This window comes from Larus michahellis, chromosome 2 (assembly GCF_964199755.1).
Source record: "Larus michahellis chromosome 2, bLarMic1.1, whole genome shotgun sequence".
In the NCBI taxonomy this organism is placed as follows: domain Eukaryota; kingdom Metazoa; phylum Chordata; class Aves; order Charadriiformes; family Laridae; genus Larus; species Larus michahellis.
This window is the reverse complement of record NC_133897.1, coordinates 131,278,044-131,300,660: the sequence shown is the minus strand read 5'-3', so window position 1 is coordinate 131,300,660 and position 22,617 is coordinate 131,278,044. Positions and strand designations below refer to the sequence as shown.

General features: G+C 36.7%; 1 protein-coding gene across 6 annotated transcripts in view; it reads left to right on the top strand.

The window, feature by feature from the left end:
• ARMC1 (armadillo repeat containing 1) overlaps positions 1 to 22,180 on the top strand; it is a 32,379-nt gene extending 10,199 nt beyond the window's left edge. For all 6 annotated transcript variants that reach the window (XM_074577142.1, XM_074577143.1, XM_074577145.1 and 3 more), the window contains exons 4-7: positions 15,496 to 15,685; positions 19,103 to 19,219; positions 19,302 to 19,376; positions 19,937 to 22,180. In XM_074577142.1, coding sequence (XP_074433243.1) covers positions 15,496 to 15,685; positions 19,103 to 19,219; positions 19,302 to 19,376; positions 19,937 to 20,128 — 574 coding nt within the window. In that variant the 3' untranslated portion in view covers positions 20,129 to 22,180. The remainder of the gene's footprint in view (positions 1 to 15,495; positions 15,686 to 19,102; positions 19,220 to 19,301; positions 19,377 to 19,936) is intronic.
• The last annotated feature ends 437 nt before the right edge of the window (positions 22,181 to 22,617 follow it).

Sequence of the window (22,617 nt, the reverse complement as noted above, 5' to 3'; positions counted from 1 at the left end):
CCTAAGGAACGAAGGATAGGTTTTTATGTTCACTGTGACAGTGATTTTCAAGATGTATGAACACTAGTCTTTGCTAACAGAAGAGTAACAGATTTTTAGATGCAGAGGCTGGAGCTTATAGGCTCTAGAGCAGAAATACAAAATGTCAGATCTGAGGAGTACAGAATGAAAATTTGAAGGCAGCAAGTTATTTATGTATTTAGGATTTTTTTTTTTCCCAGACTGAACTTGATTTGGAATACGTATGACTTTGAGATACTTATTATGAAAGGTTTTATACACTTCCACGTCTTCTAGGACATATGAGAAAGCTGTTCAAATTTCGTGGAATGCTTCAAAATGTTTTTCAAATATAAAAATTTCTGTTGCCCTATTCTATACGTGCTGGTTTTGGTTTTTTTCCTTAGCAGGGGAGATTTCTTATTTGTTATCCACATCTGCATATCTTTAAGTGAAGCTTGATGCATCTTTTCACGTTATAAGCTAAGAGTAGTAACTGTGTTGGGGAGAAATCAGACCTTTAAAATCTCTACCTCCTGCAGATTTCCAAACTCTTCTTTATGGCTGATACTGCTTTATTGCTATCACAAAAACGTTTCATCCCTTTCCAGGTGATTGAGTACCTGTAAGTGTATGTGTAGAAATGTTTGTGTAAATAGATAAAAAGGAGAGGAGAATTTGAGGCTCGTTGGAGAATGGTGTTTCATTGTATTCCCGGAGTCATCAGCAGTTATTTAATATTGAAAACTGGTTTAGTTGCTGGGTTTATGAATTGTATGGAGGACTTAATATGTCCGTATGGACTTTGTAAAATGTTATTAGCAGCTTCTAGAATTAAAATTAATTAGGATTTATAGCCTACAAGGAAATATTCTAATTTGTGTTCAGTGTGAAAGTGACTTTTGATGGACAGTAAAGGTCAAAGTTCATAATTTTTCATAATCTTTATGAGCAGCATAATGGTACTGTTTAAATATAACTAACGTGTATTTAAAAAAAAAAACTGATGAAGAGTCAATATACTAAATAGCTCTTATTATGGAACGGCAAATTACTGAGAGTAAAATTCCAATTACTTAGCTAAAAGAGCTTCTCAAGATAGTCTTCCTTTTGCCAGGGTGTCAGATTTAACAAGCTGAACTAAATCCAGTGCATTAATCAGCTCTTCCAATTTATTACTTGCCTAAGAAGATTAGGGCAATTAATATGTGTTTAATTAGAGTCCCTTGCAGATCTGGTAAAATACATGCAGTCTATAATTGCTGACTTCTTACTCAATTTTAATTTTTGGTAGTCTTAATTACCTATACTTTTTGAAAATTTAATTATTTGTTGAAACCAGCAGAGTTTAAATTTATGATGTCTGACAAGCCAAGTATTTCAGGTAGTATTTGCTGACATTAAAATAGTAGGGATGTAACATTACAATAGTTTTATCATTTTTGTTGTGCAACATACTTCTTTTTCTCCTTTGTGAGAAAGGAGGAATGGTTGGGGGAAGACAGGGCAAAGGCCATGTATTAATTATCAAGAAAGCAAACTAGATATTTAAAGGGATATCTGACGATGAAGGGGATGTTACCATATCATGACTGACTTCAAGACAACGCTTTGTGAGAAATTATAGCTAAAACATTCTGTAAACTTTTCACATTTACCACATCTATATATTTGTGCTAATGCCTGGAATACTTAAATTCTCAACTGCAAAGGAGAATGAAATAGCTTTTTACAGACTGTTTCTGTACTTCAATCACTTAGTAATGTTTCAGTTCCAGTGTCCGGTCTGGCCCAAACCATGACAATTATCCTTGGTATGTGGGGTTTTTTTACACATCAAAATTGAGAAATAGTTGAGGTTGGGTAATGGGAAGCCTGATTCTGTTGCATGATTGGTTTTGGACTCTATCATGCTTGTGATTCTGTATTGAGAAGTTGTGGTTATCCTATGTCTTAAATATTCCTGTGAGCAGGAGGTTCTGAAAGCTTTGTTTTTATAAATGATTTACAAATTGCAGTGTATCACCTGGAACAAGAGTAATGCACACATCTCTCTGTCTATCCTGTGTTTACTGGCCTTTCCTTTCCAGTTATTTTCCCAAGCCTCCTTGTTTTACTCACTTTGTTACGTTTTGTGTATTAGAAGGTAAGTGCTTCTAGAAAATTATACTGTTGGTCGCTGGTGCATCTTCTTTGGGCTGTGGGACTCCACTCTTTTTAGTGCTGTAGCAGTGTGCTTGTTAATAATAGATGGTCACAGCAGGGAGACGTCTGGAGGCTGTTTTATTCAGCATTGTTAAGCAAAGTGGCTTAACTCAAACCATTCTATGATTCTATGAATATCCCTCTCCCCCACCCCTAGTTTCTTCAAGAAATGTTTTCATTGTATATTTTGTTTATCTTACGAGTTTCAGAAATAGATTGGGTTTTGAAGTTATTTTTGAAAAAGCATCCTCTGCCAAAAGAAACCCTAATGAAATATTAGGAAATGTAGCAAATATCGATGTGTCCTCTTTAAGTATACCATGTTTTTTTTGTTGCAAGTGGCTGAATGCTCCTTTTGTCTGTCAAACAGCCTCCTGCTATTTGGAAAAGATTATATGTAGGAAGGAGTGGAGGGGTTCGGTGCTGTGGGCTACCTAGATCACTAAGGCATGTATTCAGTAAAAGTTCTTGCTCTCTTTTCTTGTGGGTGGTGGCAAACCAATAGGAGTTCAGACTTTCTCACAGTTCATCAATTTTTGAAAAGATGTTTCAAGACTTTTTTTTTTTTTTGGTATTCCTGTGGTGTATTTAGCATTATGAAGGACATAGGAAACCGTGATCTCAACAAAGAGATGTGGGCACAGGGGCAAATGCTAACAATAAATAAAACACAAAAAGCTTTAAGTAATGAAATATTGTAGAATCCTAGTTTTACAGCGTTGGTGTTAACCTGGATTTCAGTCATGATGTAATGAACTCTCTGGGGAAAATCTTGCGGGTTTTCTGAGACAAGAAAATGAAGTTTAAACATTTGGAAAGGTGGATGTCATTTTTAAGAGTAGTCCAAGACTTAACTGCCAACAATTCAAATGTAACTACTAATTTAAATATTGAAATATTACTGTGGATTTATATTTTGCAGGGGTTAATAGAAATTAGTAGTCATATAACTAACTGTTCTAAAGGTTTATTATGAGAGGTGAAACTTTGGATGAGCTTGTTTTTGTTTGTGTGTGTGTAGAATTGGTCACTGAGGAAAAAATGAAATATGACCAAAGGGAAGGGTCTGACCTGTGCCCTACAAGATGTACTCGATGTTCTTTTGATGTACTTTCGATGTTCTGTTGGTTTAGTGTGCTGTGTTTTGTTTTGGGGTTTTTTTGTATCTCGGGACCTCTTTGTAGTGAAAGAGGTATTACAAAGTCATAGTTTCTTCTTGCACACAATTTAGTTGCTTAGTGAGTTCCGTACAATTAGTAGTTTCTGTATTCAACAGTTTAGGTGGCTGTCAACCTCTAGATTTTGCTTTGTGTGTTTGTATTATTATTTTTTTCATTCTGTCGTGTGTGTGTGTGTAATTTCTGTTATAATGGTTTTGACTGCAGTTAGAAATACATTTTGTTTTACTTTTTGCTCTCCAAGCTACTACTTTTACCTTTATAACATTCCATATGGTGTCTGTCATTTGTATTGGGACTCTTAGTTGTGTGGCTTCTCATCATCTAGTGTCTGTCTCAATTTAATTCAGGTACTATCCATCCATAGATGTTTTAGTATACCAGTTCAATACAATACTCGTTCAATAGACTAGCTTTTAGTGTGCTAGCTCAATACACGTGCACACACAATGAAAACAGCGGACCAGCTACGTTCGTTACTGCTTTCCGTGCAATGCTTGCAGTTAATGCACAGCTTTCTTGGTACATCTCTGACGCTACAGTTTCTGCATTTCAACAGTTTATCTCGTCCCTTTTTTTTTGGTGTGAATATTTCATTTTCTTGGTATTTAGTGAATTCCAAGTTAACTAATGGACAAATAGTGAGGCAACAAAGTAAGTAATCGTTAATGCAGTGTCTTTAATTGGTCATTTACGTAATGTAAGATTTGGAGACAACCTGCAAGTTCTTCAAAATCATGGCCTTCAGGTGGTTTGCAAAGACTGGCTTATGAATATGACACCAAGTAGTGCAAGTTTCATGACCTGTTGCCTAACCATTGAAGTGCCTAAGTTCTACAGTGGTGATTTATGTACAATATCTGAAAGGCCATGTGTTACCAAATTATAGGTTCCTAAACCTGGAAGATAATTTTCAGTACCTGTTACTGAGTGAATAGGCGTTATTCTGGTGTTGCTATTTTTGTCAGAGAGAAGGCCATAATCACAATTGCTTTTGAGTGTTTTGTATTTAAATGTGAAGAAATCATTTGAGAAGTCAGGAAGTGAACTAATAGCTTTTCATTATAGGCAAGAAATGTTTCAGAATGGAGAAAAAAAAAAAACCAACAAAAAAACCAAACCAACTTTGAAACACTGAATAAAAAAGTGTGTGAAGTATAAAATTTGATAAAAATGCATATATTTGAAGGCCTTTCTGTTCAGTGTCTTACCCAGTTTCTTCTTTATTTAGAAACTGGCTTGAGCAGGGAGTTAAGTATTTTAGAAAGCAGTGTAAGATTAAGGTGTTTTTACTTCCTATTTTTTCTTGCAGACTTTATATTAAAACAAATATGGGACTCTGAGAAACACTATGAGGGTTGGAGCACCTCTCCTATGAAGACAGGCTAAGAGAGTTGGAGGTGTTCAGCCTGGAGAAGAGAAGACTCCGAGAAGACCTTATAGCAGTCTTCCAGTGCCTAAAGGGGGCCTGCAGGAAAGATGGGGAGGGACTCTTTATCAGGGGGTGTAGTGACAGGACAAGGGGTAATGGTTTTAAACTGAAAGAGGATAGATTTAGATTACACATTAGGAAGAAGTTCTTTACTGTGAGGCTGGTGAGACACTGGAACAGGTTGCCTAGGGAAGTTGTGGATGCCCCATCCCCGGAGGTGTTCAAGGCCAGGCTGGATGGGGCTTTGAGCAGCCTGGTCTAGTGGGAGGTGTCTCTGCCTGTGGCAGGGGGGTTGGAACAAGGTGATCTGTAAGGTCCCTTCCAGCCTGAACCATTCTATGAATACAAAAACTGAAATGGCTTACAGAGTGTGGTACAATGTTCTGATAACTTAAAAAGAATAGAATCTGAATTGACTTTTAACTAAATGCTTACTGTAGAATAGGGAAAAAAAAATACTACCATGCTGAACTCAGTGCCTCAAGGCCTGCCTGACATGGTGTGCCAAAAGGCAACTGTCCTCTCTTGTTGTGGTGGGGTTCAGTACTGAGGTTGGAGGGAAGAGATTTAAGTGGATTGGCAGAAGAATCAGGAGTAACAGTGACAACACAGAGTGCCTTTAACATTCAATAAACCTTGCAGTCAGCTGATGTTGAAAACATTTTAGGAATACAGAGTGACCTTCACTGGTTACTACTGAGTTTAGAAGAGAAGTGCTGAGGTAGGTTCTTTGATATGCTGACTTTTTCTGTCGGCTTACTAAAATAAAGAACAAAGAAGGCTTAAGATGGTTTGAAATAAAAGTAGCAAGTTGTGTTGTGAAGTATTTAATACTTACTGGAGGTGTGGATTGACCATATTGTAGGCTGGAGCCATTTATCTATGAAAAGTGAGTTGATAGATACTTAGCAGTGGGAGGTTTCACATCTTTCCTTGCCAGTATCGTGTCTGCTTTTGGGTTACAGTGAGCTTGTCCGCAGGTGATGCGTGTCCCTGGTTTTTGACTTTCATGCTAAGCATCCCAAAAAAAATTGCAGATTTTCCTGTTAGACCGTAAGTGTCTGGATTCCCTTTTTTTTTCTTCTTTTTTTTTTTTTTCCCTGAATGCTGCTCAAACAAGAAACATAGTAAAGTTCTGGTGTGTGGTTTGAGCTTAAATAGTTGCTCATGGGTGTTATAGGCAATAAGTGCCACAAACAGAAGTGACACAAACAGAAATGCCTCAAAAATGTTAACGATGAAAGAATCTTCACTAGCGGTTTCTAAATGGAGCTGTTATTTCAGAAGAAAGTGAATTTTACACTGGAACATCTAATGCAAAGCGAATATGTTATTCTGAATTAGATGTATTTCTATTCAGGAATGTATTTTTGTACTTGAGGTTTTTTTGCAGTACATGCTACAATATCTTTTTCAGCAAGATTTCCATTTAATTTTGCAGGTAGGAAGCCCTATGTAGTAACTTGGAACAAATTAAAATTGTTAGCGCATTCTGTAATTACACAGTAGATCAGCAAGTTCATAGAAAGATTTTTTTTTTTTTAAGCATTGGTGCATACTTCAACCTATTTTGCATGACTGCTGTCCTTTTGGCTAGCAGTGAAGCTACTGATACTGGCTTGCTTCAAAAAAACCCCAAAATCTATTGCCAACAAATAAGTTGTTCAAGAGCATGGAAACAAGATGTTTAAATAGTTGTTGCTTTCAAAGTTAACCTACTTCAAGTCTCTGCTGAATAGGTTAGTAGTAATTGTATTAGCAAGTGAGTCAAATACAAAGCTTACACACAGATATGCCTACACAGACTAAACCTGCATTTTTTTTTTTGCTCTGGTATAGGTTGGTGCTGTAGTTTAATTCTTATTATTCACACAGGTTTTGTTTAGGGAAGCCATTATCTGTAAGTTTGCAAACTTTTTTTTTTTTTACTTTCTCCAGTAGATTTCAGGGAAATAATGAGATGAAGGTTACTTCTCAAAATTAAAATAAACTGTGGGTTTTTAAAACATAAAAGGATTTTCTAGATTAATTATATACTGTAATAATATAATAATATGATGTACTTAATGCTTTTAGCATGCTGATAATACAAGAAGTGGTGTGTTTGGCTTCCTTCAAGATGTTCTTAAAACGCTTTAGCACAAAGCCTAATTCCAGCACGACCAATGCTTCTACCTGGTTGCTACAGCGTTATTACTGGGAAAGACTGGCTTTTTAATGCCAGTATTTGATATCTTCTACTGGAAAGGACCAGAAAGAGTTGTTATCCTTAAGTTGTTTGTTTTGTTTAAACCTTGGTGCAATTTGTTGAAGCCATATTACAAATAAAACTTGTGCCATACAAATCCATTAAATGATTACTGTTCATTAGCAGGCAAGATGTTGGAACTAGCTGCTGTGAAATTCAACATGGAATTTATGTCTGTTACGCAGACTCTAGTCTAGCAAATGCAATTCTGAAGCCTTTTGAGTTTAGTTGAGTAACAGGCCTTGAATATTTTTTTTTTTTGAGATGGAGAATATGTCCATATGGTAGATACCAAGCTGTGGAAGATCAAAAGTTGATCTTCCATTTAGCTTATAAATAGCAAGAGTTAAACAAAATTGGATGAATAGCTGGGTTAAACATATGGCATATGTTCAAATCTGCTATCCTGTTCTTCAAAGTTTGTTCTCCTCTTGTGATCAGAGGACAATAGAATGAATCGGGGAAATGTTCTAAGCATGGGTAATTACTCAGTTTGCTGAATGTTTAAGATTATATCACAGTCACTGATTTTATAGCAGTTAATGGGATTGTACTATAATCTTACTCAGATTTACAACTTATATTTAATATTTAGCCTTCTCTTTTTGTTTCTCAGCAGTCTTCAGAACATCCCAGCATTTACATGGGGTTTCTCTAAATTTCCAGGGTCAGTAGGCATATGACTTAAATTGCGCTGGAAGTGGCACTGGGAAATCCAGGTCTTACTTGTCTTTTCAGTGGGGTATCTCATTTAGTTCAAAATCAATTTCAAGACATCAGGTTTCCTTGTTCAGTTCCAAGCTTTATACTTAATTTAGTGTCTCCTGATCAAATTGTCACAGCTAGTTGAGTGAGTAGAGTCTGGAAGACTTGCCAAGTGGCAGGCATCGTGCAGGTTTAGAAAGCATTCTAGGAAGGTATGTCTGACCTTGCCTTGTTTCCATGGTGCGGCAGCCTCGGAGTAAATAAAGGTGACATGTAGCTAGCACATGGTCAATACCATTGGAGTGCAGTCACATAACACAACCGCACTCAGGCTGTACATAGGTTCATCGAGCAGTGTGGCTGCTTGGTTTTTGGATTTGGACATTTATTGTGCTGCAGCTCAGTGTGTCACTTCAAACTTGCCCAGTTCCTACAGGTTCTATTGTTTTTCCTGTTCTACGCCTATGAATTATTTTTCCTATTGTTAACCCACTGCTGTGCCTGATATGTTGTTGTTGGCTAACGTAAGGATCCTGCTGTCTATATTCATGAGGATTTTGACTTTTTTTTCCTTTAAAAAAAAAAAGTCAGATGCTGTATAATGTTATCTGGTCTTTACTGGGTGTTCTGGGGCTAGAGGGAACTGAGGTGTACTGTAATGGGTAGCATGGCAATAGGACAGTAGTGGGACTGTGAGAAAGTGTACCCTGAAGTAATGCTCTTTTTCAAGTTGTTTTCAAATGACTTGCCCGTTGCCTGGAATGAGTCAGGAGAGTAGCCATATGCTTGTGAGCCCACCGTATCATGGGATGCACTAAAAGCTTACAAGAAAGAGCAGCATTCTTGGAGATAAGAAAGAATCTTGCCCTGGCACTGGAGCAGAACAGCCAGAAAAACAGCCAGATCAGATAACTGTCTTGAAGCAGATTGCTTTTTTCTCTAATACCATGCTCTTTCTTTAGGCTTGTCATTCATGCTCAAAGTTTTCATCAAAACTGTGTCAATCACTGTGTCTCACTTCTAGAATAAAGGATTAGTGATTTCCCACCCCCCCTTGCAGAATGTAGCAATTTTTTGCAGATTACTGCTCCCTTTAGTTATTGCTAGAGACAATTCTTGCCTTTAAATATAGGAAGAATGGGCTCTGAAAGAAATTGGTCACCTGGAAACAAATGCATCAATGGTCTTAAGGCATAGTTGATATGAATACAAATTTGTTATCCTTTTTTAACCACAATTAAATCAATGATAAATCTCTACCAAATGTATGCTTTCAGGTTTCTAATACAACTGCATTTACCCAACAACATATTTAGATGGAATTCATGCCAATTCATCAAATTCTTACTTGCGCTTTTGGTGTCATACAGGATACTACATTTATTGCAGTGAATGAGGTTCCTTACAGAAATAAAGTGGTGGTTGAAAATCTCACTACTTAAGATCCTAGGGGAAAAATATTAGTTCTGCCATATAGGGGCAGTACTTGCATGTATGAAAAGCATTGAGATCGAATGAAAATAGCCACTTCTATGTGATCACAAGTTTTCCCAATATTTTTGGGAAAGGCGCTTGGATCATTATAGAAATGGAGTCTCTCAAACTAGTGTTTTGAAGAAAAAATGATGCATTCAGTCCTTTGTTACAGTCACTGCCTTGCTTAGGATTTTTCAGTGGTAAGACTGTAAGTTAAATCTGAGAGTTGTTTTTACTTTTAATTTATGAGTAGGTTACTTAGTATGGTATTCAGATGAGGTCTTGCTAAATATCTGAGCCTTAACTTGGATAATGAAGATATTTTTATTCTTCAAACTCTTCATGTTTGTTAGATTTAAACTGTGTGGTGGTGTTTTTGTTGTTGGTTTGTTTGGTTTTTTTAAATCTGTGTTTTAAGGTACTATTTTTCCATTAGTATGTAAACTCCTTGAGATGTCAATACAGGAACTTGTACCTAAACTGACTTTAAAAGGTTGAGATCTGTTTCTGTAGTTTTGTGGATTGGGTTAGTCTTCACCACTGCTAGCTTTCTTTGCTTTTACAGTGTTGGGTTTTTTTTACAGTTTGCTTTTACAGTTTTTCTGTGTGTTGGTTTCCCAAATACTCATGAGCAAGAGCATAGTGATGAGCCACACAGCCTTTCCCCATGAGCTCTAAGGCTGTATGCCATGCCCCCTCCCTTAGGGTACCATGCATACTGAAAATATATATAGTACAGACACTCTGTATGTGAAAACGTCCATTACGCGTGTATAGGTGGTTTACTGCAAATGCACTGTTCTTGTCATATCATTTTCCTTGCTTGGATCTTAACGGAGTTTCAGGGAGTGGGCTGTTCCAGGATAGAGAAAGTCTACTTCTAGTTGCTCTCTTCTCCCAGAGGTTTCTCAGACTTGTGCAGGGATTGAGCTGTAGCTCTTCTCCATGTATCCTGAAGTGTAAGTGATGCCCCTTCTAAAGCTAAAGTTGAGAATGGTCTGTCTGTCTTTGGATCTCTTATTCCTGAGCAACCCTAGGGAAAAAGGTCCATTCAAGGCTGAAATTGGTCCGTAGATTACAAACTGAGTACTCTAGAACTACATTAGATTTGGTTAAGATAGAGCGTAAAAATGTAAACTCCTGAGTGAGCTCATATACGTTGACATTTTGATCTATGTTGTGAAATGACTTGAGATTAAAATATTTCTTTGGTGTTCCTGTTTGATCCATTTTTTTGGCTTCATACTAAATTTACTGAATATAATTACTGTGCTAAGTAAAACTACAAAAAAGTGCTATAGACTGAGGGAGAAAATTTGGAGCAGTGTTTTCCTTGATGACTGTGATCCAGCTGGTCAGCCCCCAGCCTACACTGGTGCCTGGGGTTGTTCCTCCCCATGTGCCGGACTTTGCACTTCCCATTGTTGAACTTCATGAGGTTACTGTCAGCCCATTTCTCCAGCCTGTAGGGGTCCCTCTGGATGGCAGCACAACCCTCTGGCATATCAGCCACTCCTTCCTTGTTTGTGTCGTGTACAGGTTTGCTGAGGGTCCACTCTGCTCCATCATCCAGATAGTTAATGAAGATATTGATCAGGATTGGACCCGGTATTGACCCATGGGATACACCGCTAGATACTGGCCTCGAGCTACGTTTCGTGGCCCTGATCACCACTTTCTGGGCCTGGCCATCCAGCCACTTTTCAGTCCACCTCGCTATCTGCTCACCCAGTCCATACTTCATCAGCTTCTTTATGAGGATTGTATACGAGACAATGTCAAAAGACAGTATCTACTCTCTCCCCGCATCTATGAAGCCAGTCATTTGATTGTAAAAGGCTCTGAGGGTGGTCAGGCATGACTTTCTTTTTGGGAATCCATGCTTACTATTCCTGGTCACCTTCATGTGGTTGGAGGAAATAATTTCCAAATTCATTCCATCACCTTCCCAGGGGTCGAGGTGGTCATTCAAAGATTATTAAGTGCCTTGAAATTTCATTAATGGGTGATTAACTTTGTCATCTTATTGTGGGTAGTGGACAAACTGAGCAAGTACAACCAAAAGCAGCATCACTGTAGAAGTGAGACTTTCAGAATTAAACAACACAAATCTCCTTTTGATAGAATCTGGAATGTAATTGAATCTCTGGCAAAGAAAGATACCCTCTTTAATTTGAAAACCTCCTGTCTCTAGGTTATAAACTCAGTAGAAACACTCTAATGAAATGCCGTTATAGTATGTTTGTTATCTGTTTGGCTGATGAGTCTTTAGAGCACAATGTGTGCCACTAAGGAAATGCATGTAATAGTTTCTGTGCTGGTGCACAGGGTCTGTTGTATTTCGAGCAGGGTTATGGTTGCATCTGTTTCCTCTGATACAGGAGTGTGTATGTAATGTACATATATATTTATTTAAAAATATGTACATACAATATTACAGCTTCTAGGAAAGATAGGGGGGTCTTTTACACACACATATAAAACCCCCATGTATTTATAAACATATTTATATCTTGTCTTTCTCCAAAAGGAGAAAAATCTATATTGGTCTTTCTCAGCCTTTGTGCTTTTTTTTAAAGGAAGGAACATAACTTTCTATGTTACCTTTACATCTGATACAGCTATGCTAAGATGATTGTTGGGGCCCTTCTATTATCATTTATGATGCTGTGTTTATACTTAAGTCACATGCTGGTTGTACAGCCATAATGCTATGTGCTGCTTACACATTCTCTCCAATCACGCATACTGAACCCACATCACATATGCCTTTAGAGTTGTAGCCAGTAATTTTCGTGTCCTTTAAGTTTAGCTAAAACTTTTAAAAATGTCTTTGTTATGCTAATAAAGCCTCTGCAGCACTTGGATCATGTTTACAAAGTTATTTTTAATTGTGAAGAAAATGAGAACTATTTCTTGTATCCTCTTCTGACAGATACAGCACTTGTCACTTGGATTCTGTGTTTATATTACTTATACAGCCAGCCTTGGGTGAACATAATGGAAGGACAGGCAGCAATCTAGGATGACAGGGATTCAAGAAGACAGTGAAAATTAAAGGTTTGGGTTTCTGACAGGCATCTTCTGAATCTTGCTGAAGTAATGTAAGATGTTACCATCTCTGAAAGAGGTGGTAACCGTCTCTTACCAACTGTTACTCTGCTCTGACTAGAGACCGCCATTTGCCTAGCAGGGTAGCAGAACGCTAGTCGTAGAGTCATAGAACAGCCCAGGTTGGAAGACACCTTGAAAGATCATCTGGTCCAGCCTTTCCTGGGAAAGGGAATTTAGGATAAGATTATCTAGCACCCTGTCCAGTAGCATCTTGGAAACCTCCAGCAATGGGGACCCCACCACATCCCTGAGGAAGTTGTTCCAGTGATTGATCGTTCTCAATCTCTAACTGCATAGTGACTATATAGTATGTACCTGCACCTTCAGTGGTGAATAAAGTGCTATAATAGAGTGGCGATGGGGGTGGCGGAAAGATGAATGAGTGCTCCCTCCTGCTGCTCTGGTGGTGGCAGGAGGCTGGGTCGGGCAGCTGTGAGCAATGCTATCTGAAACTGCTGATGCACAGGTGCTGGGAGAGCCTGGGTTGGTGCCCTCAGAACTCTCTTCTCTTAAGGTTGCAATTTTTTCTCATTTCAGGCAACAAAACCACAGCATGTGTGTTATCCTTTTTTTTTAAAAAATTTCCCACTATTCTACTATGTTTTAATTTTACGTGTAGTTTCGTCATAGTTATCTTTTTGTTACCGGTACAGGGTATAAAGAAGGAGTCAGTGTTGAATAACACTTTGGTTTTACAATAGAGAGGGTTTATTGTACTTACTTCTAGATATTTTTTTTCCTTAAAGGTCATGGAATCATCATAAAATAGTTAGGGTTGGAAGGGACCTTTAAAGATCATTTAGTCCAACCCCCCAGCAATGAGCAGGGACATCTTCAACTAGATCAGGTTCCTCAGAGCCCCATCCAGCCTGACCTTGAATGTCTCCAGGGATGGGGCATCTACCACCTCTCTGGGCAACTTGTGCCAGTGTTTCACCACCCTCATTGTAAAAAAAAAAAAAAAAAAAAAAAAAAAAAAAAAATCTTCCTTGTATCTAGTTTGATATTAAAGCATCTTTTTATGTTCTTTTTATAGCTGTTGTGTAAATTACTTAAATGAAAGAATAACAGATTAATGCAAAACTTGTATTCACTCATTTTACCAGTACACTAAAAATTGTAGAAGGCTTTGTTTTGTGTTTCTTTTTTTTTTTAACTGAGTTGCTGAAAGCGTAGTACTATATTACTGGAGAATAAAGTTGGCTAATACCTTTATTGGGGATTGTTTTGCAATCTGCTATTCTTACCTGACATCCGTTGCTCTTGCCCTTGTAGTGTAGTGTCTGAGTTTCATGCTGCTGCTTATTACACAGTCAGTCGCTTATTTTGCAACACATTCTTTTTATACAAGATCAAAATCTTGTGCTTGGGTTTTTTTTAATTTTTTTTTTTTAATGTAAGAGGGGTAGCGAGAGTTATTATCTTTAACTTAGTGGTAGATAGTAGTAATCCTCTATTTGGAAAAATACAGGAAATTATGAGAGTAGCTTGTTTAAGTGTGTGCGTGCATATGCGTAACATTTACCTGTATAGACTTGTTTTAGGAATACTTTAGAATGCTTGTGTCAAATAAGAGCAGATTTAAGTTTGTGTTTTCAAATCAACAGGTTGTTTCAATAGTCCAGTTAATCTTAGGGCATTAGTTTTCCAAGAACTGTGCCAACTATAATGTTGGGAGCACAAAACACGTAAGAAAACCACTGTTGATTTTCTCTATTGTAAATCACTTGGTATGGACAGGATTTTTGTTGTTATTGAAACAAATTGCCAAAACTAACAGGTGGGTAAATTTCTTAGTGTCTTTAAGATGTCACTTCTGCACAAGCTTATTTATTACCTCAAGACATCAGCTTGCGTGGCTTTATCATCTATTCTATTACTTTATCTAAGAAATTATGGAAGGTTGAAGTTGAAATCTTTGAGTTCCCAGGACTTGTTTCTGTGAATTAACATAAGTGGTTTTTTCACGTAGGAGAGCAGAACATTAGCATGTATTTAAAATTGAACATATGCTGAAATACTTTGCTATTTTAGGTCTTGGTTGTTTCCTTAGTACCCCTTTTTTCCTTTTTTCTTTGAATGATATTAATGTACTGAATGATCACAAGAACTCATATTTTCCTCTCCAAACGGGTGCTGTTCCAAACAAGGTGCAGAGAAGGAGGGGGGAAAAAAAAAGGCTATCTGGGACCCCCACAAATTGAGAACTCCTAGCATGTTCCCTTCATTGTTCTTTCTTGTCCATATGGTAGGATGGAAAATGTGTTTAATGTATGGTAATTAAGGAAGTCAAATGGAAAAAAAAAAATCTAAAGGTACTTGTTGCTTACTTAGTGTTTGCTAAACAAAGCAGCAAAGCTGTCATTCATCATTTTAAGATTAATTGCAAGTTGATGCGGTAATAATTTTGTTTCTGCACACTGCTTTAAATCACTGGCACAATTAACGCAGGGCTGAATTTGGACAACAGATTTATATTAGCACCTTATTAAAATTAGTTTTAATTAATCATAAGAAATTAATGTATGTTCACTCTATTATCTATATTTTTTCTGTCTAAAAATAATGCTGTCATATAGTTCATATCATAAATTTTAGTCTAATCAGAAATAACCTTTGGATTCTTTAAGAAAATCTGGGATTCTGCTTTGCTGTTGATCCTCAGTAACTTTGGAGAAGAAAACATTTGGGAAGATTACAGTTCTACAGAGAAATTGGTTTTATTATGTAGCAAGGAAAGCGGTAAATGAAAGGTATCACAAGGCAGTTGGAGATCTTTTGTATTAAAAAAAAAGCTCAACGTGAACAAAGTAACAGCATTGTACTGAGCATCTATTACCATGTTTTGTTTGTAGTTGTCAAACTAATATAAACTGTATTTGTGTTGTTTGAGAACACAGTGTTGTTTATAATGATACTAGAATTAACAGATTGACATAAGAATTAGAGTATGGGAAAGGAAGTAGTTTTACCTAATTTCTCCTCTCCCCTTTTAAAATGTTTGCTATGTATTGACTGTGTAATTGTATTTCTGTAGCATATGGAGTATTCCAGTTGCAAGGACATAATCAACATCTGTTTAGAGTACTAATGTAAAAACAAGTATTTACAAATCTTAATCCCTTTTTTTCTTTAAGGACCACTACACCAGGAGAGACGAAACTTTTAGCTTCTGAAGTCTATGATATCCTTCAGTCTTCCAATATGTCAGACATGGACAATGTGAATGAGATGAATTATCGTCGACGGAAAGCTCAGTTTTTCCTTGGCAGCACAAATAAGCGTGCCAAGACAGTGGTTTTGCATATAGATGGCCTTGATGATTCGGTAAGGAAATCTTCAGCATTTATGTAAATAAGGCATGCTGTACTGAGACGTATTTTGCCCACAAAAATACTGTATTCAGGCTACTTGTGTGGCTTCATCAAATGTCTGCAATTTTGTGAATCGTATTTTGAATCACAAGATACATATAAAATCTTGCATAAATTGAGCTTACTCGGAATATCTAAAGATGATGTTTTAAGGCAGTTTCTTTGATGGCTTTCTAATTACTCTAAAAAAAAAAAGACCTATTCTGTTTCCACCTCTCCTCATTTTCTTTCCTTTTTCAAGAAAGGTACCTTCAGCAGTTTCACTTAAGGATATCTTATGGTTGTACCGGTGTGTTAAACTAAAAAAATGTTTCCTTTTAGTTATGAGATATTTCAAACACTGTTCTTTGTTTTGTTTTTTGTTTTGTTTTTTAAACTACTCTTAATTTAGAAATTCTGTACTTTCTTTCAGCTGGTTTTGCTACATCTTTTCATTGTCTGTGAGATCTTTTCTACTGTGGTGACCAGAATGGCATTTGAGTTAATGAGGTCTCACTGAGTCTTTATGTAATGTCAGAATAACTTCTACGGATTTATCTACCATACCCCTGTAGATAACACCCCAGGGCCATGTTTGCCTTTTTACGGCTGCCAAACAGCATGTAGACTGTTTAAGCATGTTATCCACAAGTGCCCTCCGGACTCTGTATCTTCAGTTTTGTACCCATTTTAAATGATCAAACCTGATCCTTTGCTTTGTTGCTTTACATTTTGCCAAGTAAGCGTGTCCACAGGCCCAGTTTATCAACAGCACACCCGTCGTACTGTTTTCCTAAGACCGTAGTTAATTCCTTTAGAAATAACATGCTGCTCTAGCTCACTTTATACAAAGTAAATATTTTTTACGGTTTTGTCCTTCCAGCGCTTGCTCTGGCTAGAAAGACAGTGCTTTGTCAACACCATTGGCTTTTGTCCTCCGAAGTTTCTTTTAATTGAGTCCTATTGGTTGTCTCCTGTTAAGTTTGTGTTGGTTTGGTTTTAAGCTTCTAGTTGATTTGTTTGTTCGCAGGTATCTCCAAGCAAGAAAAGTAATCCACTTCTGCTTTGTGAGTTTAGATATTCTGGATATAGTTCGATTCTATCTTAAGTGTTTCTTTGTGTTCTTCTGAACTTTAGTGACATTTGTGGAGTTTTTCTCTTAAATGCTGAGGCAAAGGTGTTCTGAAAAAGCGTAGGATATTTAGATATACAACTGCAGGCTTCTGCAGTTGCCTAGGGCACGCCAGCATGTTTTCTTAGCTCATTGTTGAAGAAAAGAAAAATCTGACTGTGCGCTGGCTGGAGAGGGCTAGTGTACATAGCTCTGTATTTCATCAGATGATTAAATAAATGTCAGTGATACTCTGGGTGCCCACCCAGCAGTTAAACATCCCTATAATGCTGTTTTAAATGACAGGATAAACTGTGACTGGGAGAATGATGAAGGCTGTGAACAATAAAAGTAGCTTAGTTTCATTCGACACTTAATTCCCGACTTAACTAGCAAAGAATATTAGGTGGCACATATGAGTGGTAAAAGACATAATAAGTAAACGCAGGGCTGTGTTCTCAGTTTAGCTGTGTTTTGTGATTTAGATTTGAAGCAAGAAGCTGCTGTTAGGAGTGATTGCAAATCCTACAAATGCTTGTGGATTTTGAAACCTCAAATAGTAGATATTGATTTGTTCAGGAAGGGAGGGGAAAGGTCACTTGTTTAGTGTGAGGTCAGATGTTTTTATTTTAAAATCTAATTATTAAATTTGATGATAAACTTTAAAAAAAAAAAGGAAAGTACATTTTAGTAGTATTTATTAGGATATGGTAATCAGCATTCATTAGTCCAGCAGGACTACTTCTTAGACTACAAGATGTGCAAGAAAAGAACCTAAACTTCGCTTGTCCTGCCCTGTGCCCATGCAGAAAGATGTCTAGGTGTGTATTGCTGGGGTTTGTGCCTAATTGCTGTAGTTAGACATACTTTGCAAAAGACGTTTGTGCAGCAAGGCCGGTGGCTGCCAAGCTTCCAGCTTTTTACGGAGCCTCTATGGACCTTGTTAAGTTTTGTCTTTAAGAAGTGATTCACCAGTTATCTGATCACTGAAAGCTTCATTTTGAATTCAACTGAGGTGCCTGTGACTTAACCTGGGATCTCAGAGTAAAAAGCCAAATTCTGTCACAGAATTGCTATACACCCATGTAAGCATAAATTATTTATTTAGGCCAATAAGCTGCAAATGTGTTGCTTCTTGTGTCCAAAGGTAGTTTTGACTTTCACTCATGCAAGGCAGCCTATCATCGTTGCATCAAATATTTCCTGTGTATGAGAAATGTAGCCTATCCATCAACGTTATTTTTTTTAACTGTCGAAACTGTTAATTATTTCAATACATAAATTTACACGAATTATTTCAATGTATATGCTAAACTGCCGAAAATAAATAATCCTGCTTTAGTTAGTTCTTCCAAATATTAAAAGAATTTAATTTACTACTTGTGCATGAAACTGTCCCAAATACTGACTAGTAATTATTTGATAACTAATATAAATACGCTTTGAAATAGTTTATTATTTAAAACCTTGCAGAAACTTGTAGTAAAAGTTAAGTACATCAGTATTTTGAAAAGATTGTCAGTTTATTTCTGGTACAGTGTTACATCTTCTTTTATCCCTTCTCTTCTAGCAGTCTCTCCAAGTCTATTTTAATCATTTTTGTTACAACCGTCTTGTGCAAATATTAAAAGGGGGAGGAAAAAAAAAAGAACATTCTAAGATAATGTAGAACAGATGTAACTAGTACAGGTCATTGTAATGTTACAGCACAGTAGGCAATGTCACTTGCTTTAAACATAACATTCCCTGGGTTATCAACCAAATGTTTTCCCTTTGAAATAAGAATTAAGCTTATGCTGCGCGGTGATGTCCGTGAGCTGCCACAGATGAAGCAGCTGAAAGATACAGCAGCTGCTTTGATGCATTCAGTCAGTATGGAGGCAAGGTGTCTGATAAATAGCAACTTAAACACTAACTACTCATCAATGAGCACTTCAGTCAATCAGAACTTAACCAGAGGGGACTGTTTAGCTGATCATACGGAGAAAAACATTCTTTGCTTTTCAGCATTTTTCTCTAATTATTTACAGTTGATTCCATCCTTCTTTGACTTCTAAAGTGTAAGCAATTTTTTCTTTTCTTTTTTTTTTTTTTGGTAGCAGAAGAGTCTAATATTTGTGCACTAAAATGTAAGTCTTAGTTTTTTCTTTTACAAAAATGGTGTTGAGTAGCCACCTGCCCTCAGACATGCGGGAATTCCTTAACATAAATTGTTAGCATTTTCACACGGTGTACTACTATGCAAGTACTTTAGTTGTGGGGTTTTTGTTTGTTTTCTAGTCTCGAAGGAATCTTTGTGAAGAAGCCTTGTTGAAAATTAAAGGTGTTATTAGTTTTACCTTTCAAATGGCTGTTCAAAGGTGTGTGGTCCGAATTCGCTCAGACTTAAAAGCAGAGGTGAGTGCTCAATAACCCTCCAGATCCTCACATTATTGCATTCTGTCACACTGAGCTCTTGGTTTTTTCTGCGTACTTGTAGGCATTGGCAACGGCCATAGCATCAACCAAAGTTATGAAGGCACAGCAAGTTGTGAAAAGTGAAAGTGGTGAGGAGGTAGGTTGTGTATCTTTCTTAAATACCAATTGTTTTAGCTCGGCTGTATCTTTAATACCAGCACCTCTGTGGCCATAATATCTGATATCAGGAAAAAATTTGTAAGTGGGAGCGCTACACATACAGTACAACGAGAATAAAGGGTATCTTAGGACATGTACCCATAGAACAGTTTTACAGAACTTTCTGTTCAGAAGAAGGACGAAAATACTGTAATTGTTTTTCTCCTTAATGATATGAAAAGGATCACAGTGAACCTTTTTTTTTTTTTCTTTGGCTGCAGTTGCTGAAGTGTTTCTATTTCACAACTACAGTAAAAGGGCTGTGTCTTTCTATATTTGATATTTTTTTCTTCCATGTTAAGCCAAAGCTTTACTTATGTAGCTTCTAAGCATAGTAGATTCCAGTTATATGGTATGTTCCATTTATATTCTCACTGGATGGGGAGGAGTCTCACAACATGCATGCCTACCGTCGTGAATGTGTATGTTTGTGTAACTTTCATGCATTCTTTTAAGTTAAAACATTTGACATAATTTTAATCTGTTGTGGTTTATCAGATGCTGGTTCCGTTCCAAGATACTCCGGTGGAAGTAGAGCAGAATACAGATCTACCTGAATATTTACCAGAAGATGAAAGCCCTAGTAAGGAACAGGACAAAGCAGTGTCTCGTGTTGGGTCCCACCCAGAAGGTGCAGGAAGCTGGCTCAGCACGGCAGCAAACTTTCTATCGAGATCTTTCTACTGGTGACTTGTATTTGGTGTTAAAAGACTGTGTGAATGAACCAACAGGGGGGCCAGTTTTCCATTGGTGTGGTGAACTGCCAAGTGCAATTTGCAATAAATCATCACGAAAATTTTAGATTAAGCAAATGTATGCTGCATTTTACATTTTATTGGACGTTTAGCCTGATAGGACAGGGTCAAAGGACAGAGGCCTCCAATCAAATTGTTCTTTCATTTGTTTTTCATGTAGATTTTATTGCTTCACTTTTTAAAAATGGGTCCACTGTTATATACCAAATGTTTATGCGTATAGAGCTTTAAGTTTAATTTCACATGAAACACACGATAGGGAGAAACCATTTAACTCAAGTCTCAGGGCCTCTGTGAAAGAAAATTCTTAATAGCTCTAGTTGTGCATTAAATAAAATGCCCTTTTTATTTTTGCATCCCTTTGGACTAACGTTATTTTGTTTAATTTTCTAGATTTTTGACTCCAGAGAAAAATATAGTCTGCCTCTTCCTTTTTTTTTGGCCTTTATTTTTGCCAACCATGTTCACAGCGTGACTATGACGTTCCCCTTTTGCTATTAAGCTAGAATCACTACAGACTTGAAATTTACAACCCTTTTATGTATATTGAATTTTTTTCCAGCCTGCCCTTAACCATTGGAGTGCTTGAGATTAAGAAATAAGGGATTGAATAAACACAAATATGTATACATGCATTGTACAGTAAATAAACTAGAACATATTTATAATTAAGGGTGTGACTGACTGATGTATATAACTAATAAGTACCACTGACTGCTGTTTAGGCTAGCTCAGAAGACTGTAGCAAAAAAAGCTGTGGTCTAATGTAGTGATGACCCCTTGCGGTTCTGTCTGCAGAGCATAGAGGGATGTAGACTGTATTTGGTTAAGAAATGGTGTTCACTGTTAGCAAACATTTAATGGTAACTGAAACATCATAAACTTGAAGAATAAAGCAGAATTGAATGCCTCTCTTGCCACAGTGCCACACTCATAAATTTTGACTTTAATCCTTTTTATCTTTTTACCTAACAGATCTGATTTGTAAGTACTCTTCCCTCCTAATGTCTTTCAGGAGACTCCCATGAAGGTACATCAGCTTGGATACGCTTAAAAACATACGCAAACAATTGGCTTTACCTTGTTACTTACAAACAGTATAGGTTGAAAGATCTGTTTGTAGTTTCTGTGACCAGAAGTGATAATAAAAGCAAAACTTCCATAGGTAGAGAATAATATATATCTGAGCTGTTAGTAAACACCGTGTGTCTGACAGTGCTTGGAAACTGCAGTGCCACTGCTTTGTTGCACCAGAGAAACACAGCTGAGAACTTTAAATAATGTTGTAAACCTCATTATACAATGCTTTTTTGAGGTAATGTATTTGCTATAATATTAATTACATTTACCACTTGGAGACTCAGAAAAAAAAAAAAATAATGCATCAAAGTTATTCCCCTGTGCTTATGCACAAGGAATAAAAAAAAAACATCACAGGCTGTTACAATGCTACAGAAATGCTGAGGAAATGATAATGTAAAATAATAACGCAGGTCAGAGTTCACCCACCCAAGTTAATTGTAATTCTAGGATGAAAAAGAAACAAAAGCTTGTTGGCAGACTAGATGTCTCATGTTTTTTTAATATATCTAGTTTATTTTCGATTCAGGTTTACACGCACAGATTGAAAATACAGGCTTTTTCAGGGCATGTATTGCTTTAACTATGTAATACTACTCATACGGCTGTCTAGAATGTTACAGTACCAGATGTGTTTGAAAAGTCCTCTGTTCTATAGCCATGAATGCAGAGTTTTCTTTTTCTGCGTTAACATCTGTTTGCATTTGCGTTACTGCACATCTATTTACTAAAAGACTACACCTTTTGGATATTAATGGTTCAATACCAGTAGGTATTACAGTTTGTTTGTGCATTCAGTCTGTAGGTGTGCTTTTATGACAGTATTGCAGCTCTTGTAGAACAGTTTAAGGCATCTGTAAAAGTTTTTGAAATATATTGTAAAATAATAAAGGATAATATAACTAAACAAAGTATTACTGGTGCCTTTTTAAATGTTTAAACAAAGTCTGGTGCCTTTTTAAGCATTCTGATATTCTTTTCAGCTATTTGTGGTGTTAGAAATACATCTTTTTCATCTTTAATTTAACAGAGAGGAATGCAAGTGTCCAGTCATAGTGAGACCTCTGCTGCATATCACAACGGGGTTTTTGTGTATGTTTAGAACATACTTGCATTTTAAAGCTTTTGTAAGAAGTAGGCAAGTAGACATCATCTCAAATTCATTCTTAGGGGTTATTTTTAGGACATTAGGGCTTTTATATATATATATATATATATATATAATATATATATATATATAAACTGATGCTGTGTAGGTCATGTTTCATTAGTGAAATTAAGAAGAATCAACATTGCTAGAGAGACCTCTGATTTTGAAAAAGTATAGAAAAAAAAAAAAAGATA